This window comes from Oncorhynchus kisutch, linkage group LG14, assembly GCF_002021735.2.
Source record: "Oncorhynchus kisutch isolate 150728-3 linkage group LG14, Okis_V2, whole genome shotgun sequence".
NCBI classification, from domain to species: Eukaryota; Metazoa; Chordata; class Actinopteri; order Salmoniformes; family Salmonidae; genus Oncorhynchus; species Oncorhynchus kisutch.
In genome coordinates, this window is record NC_034187.2 from 6,820,657 (window position 1) to 6,827,233 (window position 6,577).

Consider the following 6,577-nt stretch of genomic DNA (forward strand, 5'->3'; position numbering starts at 1 on the left):
AGGGGGCAGCATTTTCACTTTTGGATGAATAGTTTGCCCTGAGTGAACTGCCTCCTACTCTGTCCCAGATGCTAATATAAGCATATTATGATTAGTATTGGATAGAAAACACTCTGAAGTTTCTAAAACTGTTTGAATGATGTCTGTGAGTATAACATAACTCATATGGCAGGTGGAAACCTGAGAAAAATCCAACCAGGAAGTGGGACATCTGAGGTTTGTAGTTTTTCAAAGCTTGGCCTACCGAATACACATTGAGATATGGATAAAGCTGTACTTCCTACAGCTTCCACTAGATGTCATTATTATTTGGACATAAATGATGGAACTTTATGGAACAAATCAGTCATTTATTGTTAACTGGGATTCCTGGGAGGAATATTTATGGTGTTGTTTCTAACTTTGTTGATTCCAAAATGGCGGATATTCCTCTGGCTGTTTTGGTTCTGAGTGCCGTTCTCAGATTATGCTTTTTCCGTAAAGTTTTTTAAAAATCTGACACAGCGTTTGCATTAAGGAGAAGTCTATCTTTAATTCTGTGAATAACACTTGTATCTTTTATCAATGTTTATTATGAGTATTTCTGCAAAATCACCTGATGTTTTGGAATCAAAACATTACTGCACGTAAGGCGCCAATGTAAACTGAGATTTTGGATATAAATATGCACATTATCGAACATGTATTGTGTAACATGATGTCCTATGAGTGTCTTCTGATGAAGATCATCAAAGGTTAGTGATTAGTTTTACCTATATTTCTGCTGTTTTTTTGACTTGGCTATGACCTAACATAATCATATGTTGTGCTTTAGCTGTAAAGCATTTTTGAAATCGGACACAATGCGTAGATTAACAAGATCATCTTGTTAATCTACGCATTGTGTCCGATTTCAAAAATGAAAGATCATTTGCTGTATTGGACTTGAAAGTGAAAGTTACATATTTCAAACAAATATTTTTTAATTTCGCACGCTGCCTTTTCAGCGGAATGTTGTCGAGGGGTTCCCGCTAGCACGCTGCCTTTTCAGTGGAATGTTGTCGAGGGGTTCCCGCTAGCAAGCTGCCTTTTCAGCGGAATGTTGTCGAGGGGTTCCCGCTAGCACGCTGCCTTTTCAGCGGAATGTTGTCGAGGGGTTCCCGCTAGCACGCTGCCTTTTCAGCGGAATGTTGTCGAGGGGTTCCCGCTAGCACGCTGCCTTTTCAGCGGAATGTTGTCGAGGGGTTCCCGCTAGCACGCTGCCTTTTCAGCGGAATGTTGTCGAGGGGTTTCCGCTAGCACGCTGCCTTTTCAGCGGAATGTTGTCGAGGGGTTCCCGCTAGCACGCTGCCTTTTCAGCGGAATGTTGTCGAGGGGTTCCCGCTAGCACGCTGCCTTTTCAGCGGAATGTTGTCGAGGGGTTCCCGCTAGCACGCTGCCTTTTCAGCGGAATGTTGTCGAGGGGTTCCCGCTAGCACGCTGCCTTTTCAGCGGAATGTTGTCGAGGGGTTTCCGCTAGCACGCTGCCTTTTCAGCGGAATGTTGTCGAGGGGTTCCCGCTAGCACGCTGCCTTTTCAGCGGAATGTTGTCGAGGGGTTCCCGCTAGCACGCTGCCTTTTCAGCGGAATGTTGTCGAGGGGTTCCCGCTAGCACGCTGCCTTTTCAGCGGAATGTTGTCGAGGGGTTCCCGCTAGCACGCTGCCTTTTCAGCGGAATGTTGTCGAGGGGTTCCCGCTAGCATGCTGCCTTTTCAGCGGAATGTTGTCGAGGGGTTCCCGCTAGCACGCTGCCTTTTCAGCGGAATGTTGTCGAGGGGTTCCCGCTAGCACGCTGCCTTTTCAGCGGAATGTTGTCGAGGGGTTCCCGCTAGCACGCTGCCTTTTCAGCGGAATGTTGTCGAGGGGTTCCCGCTAGCACGCTGCCTTTTCAGCGGAATGTTGTCGAGGGGTTCCCGCTAGAAAGGTTAGCTGACTTGCCCAGTTAAATAAATAAATACAAAATTATGGTCATTCTACTGCTGGAGGGGGAACCTTCGCCCCAGTCTGAGGTCCTGAGCGCTCTGGAGCAGGTTTTCATCAAGGATCTCTCTGTACTTTGCTCCATTCATACTTCCCTCGACCCTGACTATTCTCCCAGTCCCTGCCGCTGATAAACATCTCCACAGCATGATACTGCCACTACCATGCATCACCATAGGGATGGTGACAGATTTCCTCCAGAATTCAGGCCAAAGAGTTCCATTTTAGTTTCATCAGACCAGAGAATCTTGTTTCTCATAGTCTGAGAGTCCTTTAGGTGCCTTTTGGCAAACTCCAAGCGCGCTGTCATGTGCCTTTTACTGAGGGGTGGCGTCCGTCTGGACACTTTATGGGCTCCCGAGTAGTGCAGCGGTCTAAGGCACTGCATCTCAGTGCTAGAGGCGTCACTACAGATCCTGGTTCGATTCCAGGCTGTATCACAACTGGCCATGATTGGGAGTCTCATAGGCTCAGTTTAGCTGGGCGGCCAGCTCTAGGAAGTTGTTCCAAACTTCTTCTGTTTAAGAATGATGGAGGCCACTGTGTTCTTGGGGACCTTCAATACTGCATAAATGTTTTGGTACCCTTCCCCCAGATATGTGCCGCGACACTACCCTGTCGTCTCGGAGCTCTACGAACAATTCCTTCGTCGTCACGGCTTGGTTTTTGCTCTGAATGCCCTATCAACTGTGGGACCTTATATAGACAGGTGTGCAATTCCAAATCATGTCCAATCAATTGAATTTACCACAGGTGGACTCCAATCAAGTTGTTGAAACATCTCAAGGATGATAAACTGAAACGGGATGAACTTGAGCTCAATTTTGAGTCTCATAGCAAATACTGATGTAATACTTATGTAAATGTGATATTTCCGGAATTGTTTTTATTTTTATACACTTAAAAAATATATATATGTTTTGCGTTGTCATTATGGGGTATTGTGATGTCATTATGGGGTATTGTGATGTCATTATGGGGTATTGTGATGTCATTATGGGGTATTGTGATGTCATTATGGGGTATTGTGATGTCATTATGGGGTATTGTGGTGTCATTATGGTGTATTGTGATGTCATTATTTATTTATTTTTATTTATTTACCTTTATTTAACCAGGTAGGCAAGTTGAGAACAAGTTCTCATTTACAATTGCGATTATGGGGTATTGTGTGATGTCATTATGGGGTATTGTGATGTCATTATGGGGTATTGTGATGTCATTATGGTGTATTGTGATGTCATTATGGGGTATTGAGATGTCATTATGGGGTATTGTGATGTCATTATGAGGTATTGTGATGTCATTATGGGGTATTGTGATGTCATTATGGGGTATTGTGATGTCATTATGGGGTATTGTGTTGTCATTATGGTGTATTGTGATGTCATTATGGGGTATTGTGTTGTCATTATGGTGTATTGTGATGTCATTATGGGGTATTGTGTTGTCATTATGGTGTATTGTGATGTCATTATGGGGTATTGTCATGTCATTATGGGGTATTGTGTTGTCATTATGGTGTATTGTGATGTCATTATGGGGTATTGTGTTGTCATTATGGTGTATTGTGATGTCATTATGGGGTATTGTGATGTCATTATGGGGTATTGTGATGTCATTATGGGGTATTGTGATGTCATTATGGGGTATTGTGATGTCATTATGGGGTATTGTGATGTCATTATGGGGTATTGTGTTGTCATTATGGTGTATTGTGTTGTCATTATGGGGTATTGTGGTGTCATTATGGGGTATTGTGATGTCATTATGGGGTATTGTGGTGTCATTATGGGGTATTGTGATGTCATTATGGGGTATTGTGATGTCATTATGGGGTATTGTGATGTCATTATGGGGTATTGTGATGTCATTATGGGGTATTGTGGTGTCATTATGGGGTATTGTGATGTCATTATGGGGTATTGTGGTGTCATTATGGGGTATTGTGATGTCATTATGGGGTATTGTGATGTCATTATGGGGTATTGTGATGTCATTATGGGGTATTGTGATGTCATTATGGGGTATTGTGATGTCATTATGGGGTATTGTGATGTCATTATGGGGTATTGTGTGTCATTTTAGAATAAGGCTGTAACGTAACAAAATGTGGAAAAAGTCAGTGTCTGAATACTCTCTGAATGCACTGTACACACAAATTGCAGCCAAAACAAAAATAAGGTTATTTGCATCAGATGTGGTAGTCTATTTATTTGTTTGTGTGTGTGTTTTTTTTCTTCTTTTTTTTCTCCCCAGGGTGGACGGTACTCCTCTAAAGCCAAGACTCTGCTGGGTCCTGATGGTGTAGTATGGTACAGCTGGAAAGATTCAGACTACTACTCTCTCAGGAAGACCTCTATGATGATACGACCTAGAACCTTCAGACCGCGCCTGTCACCGTGACGACAGACCGTCGGGACCGTGGGAGACCTGCTGAGGTCGCTTCTGACTGGAGAAGACACGAGGAGAACGCTGCAATGGGATTGTGTCCAACTGTTCATGGAGTCTAAGAGAGAGTGTGTGTGCTTTCTTTCTACTTTTGAAATACTGTTCCCAGGAGCCCTCAGACAAACTGTCCTCCTCTCCCACTGGAGGGACTTACACAAACTGTCATTCTCTCCCACTGGAGGGCCTTACACAAACTGTCCTCCTCTCCCACTAGAGGGCCTTACACAAACTGTCCTGCTCTCCCACTGGAGGGCCTTACACAAACTGTCCTCCTCTCCCACTGGAGGGCCTTACACAAACTGTCCTCCTCTCCCACTGGAGGGCCTTACACAAACTGTCCTCCTCTCCCACTGGAGGGACTTACACAAACTGTCCTCCTCTCCCACTGGAGGGACTTACACAAACTGTCCTCCTCTCCCACTGGAGGGACTTACACAAACTGTCACTCTCTCCCACTGGAGGGTTTACACAAACTGTCCTCCTCTCCCACTGGAGGGCCTTACACAAACTGTCCTCCTCTCCCACTGGAGGGACTTACACAAACTGTCCTCCTCTCCCACTGGAGGGACTTACACAAACTGTCCTCCTCTCCCACTGGAGGGCCTTACACAAACTGTCATTCTCTCCCACTGGAGGGCCTTACACAAACTGTCCTCCTCTCCCACTGGAGGGACTTACACAAACTGTCATTCTCTCCCACTGGAGGGACTTACACAAACTGTCCTCCTCTCCCACTGGAGGGACTTACACAAACTGTCCTCCTCTCCCAATGGAGGGCCTTACACAAACTGTCCTCCTCTCCCACTGGAGGGCCTTACACAAACTGTCCTCCTCTCCCACTGGAGGTACTTACACAAACTGTCATTCTCTCCCACTGGAGGGCCTTACACAAACTGTCCTCCTCTCCCACTGGAGGTACTTACACAAACTGTCATTCTCTCCCACTGGAGGGACTTACACAAACTGTCCTCCTCTCCCACTGGAGGGCCTTACACAAACTGTCCTCCTCTCCCACTGGAGGGACTTACACAAACTGTCCTCTTCTCCCACTGGAGGGACTTACACAAACTGTCCTCCTCTCCCACTGGAGGGACTTACACAAACTGTCCTCCTCTCCCACTGGAGGGACTTACACAAACTGTCCTCCTCTCCCACTGGAGGGACTTACACAAACTGTCCTCCTCTTCCACTGGAGGGACTTACACAAACTGTCCTCCTCTTCCACTGGAGGGACTTACACAAACTGTCCTCCTCTTCCACTGGAGGGACTTACACAAACTGTCCTCCTCTCCCACTGGAGGGACTTACACAAACTGTCCTCCTCTCCCACTGGAGGGACTTACACAAACTGTCCTCCTCTCCCACTGGAGGGACTTACACAAACTCTCCTTCTCTTCCACTGGAGGGACTTACACAAACTGTCCTCCTCTCCCACTGGAGGGACTTACACAAACTGTCCTCCTCTCCCACTGGAGGGACTTACACAAACTGTCCTCTTCTCCCACTGGAGGGACTTACACAAACTCTCCTTCTCTCCCACTGGAGGGACTTACACAAACTCTCCTCCTCTCCCACTGACTTGCAACACTGTAAATACATACGTACTGTACATTCTGCCCTGATATTCCTCTGTCTAATATGTGAATACTTCCGTACATCTGTGAATGTCCATTTCTGTCAACTGTCTTGTTACTGCTTCATTCGCTATGAGATCTACAGTCATGTGATAAAGTAAGTCCACCCTCATATTTGGAGCTAAATTCACACCACATTCATTGATAAAGGTAACCCAATTGAACAAATAACCCCCCCCCCCAAAAAATAAAGATTGTACTACATAAATGTTATGCAATTAAAATAAATTATATTTTCTTATGTGGCAAAAGTTAGTACACTCCTTCCTTTACCATCACATAACATGTCTCAAATTGGAATCGGGTGCACCAAAACAGGTGACAAAGATTAGAACATTCTTAGAGAACATTGGGAGGGTCCAGCCTTCCATAAAGATTAGAACACCATTAGAGAGAACCTTGGGAGGGTCCAGCCTTCCATAAAGATTAGAACACCATTAGAGAACCTTGGGAGGGTCCAGCCTTCCATAAAGATTAGAACCCCATTAGAGAGA

At 45.4% G+C, this 6,577-nt stretch overlaps 1 protein-coding gene across 1 annotated transcript in view; it reads left to right on the top strand.

Moving 5' to 3' along the window:
- The window catches only part of LOC116353329 (angiopoietin-related protein 7), a 41,695-nt gene extending 35,359 nt beyond the window's left edge, over positions 1-6,336 (top strand). Inside the window, exon 8 of the mRNA XM_031787729.1 lies at positions 4,258-6,336. Within this exon, the coding sequence (XP_031643589.1) occupies positions 4,258-4,404 (147 nt within the window). The 3' untranslated portion in view covers positions 4,405-6,336. The remainder of the gene's footprint in view (positions 1-4,257) is intronic.
- The last annotated feature ends 241 nt before the right edge of the window (positions 6,337-6,577 follow it).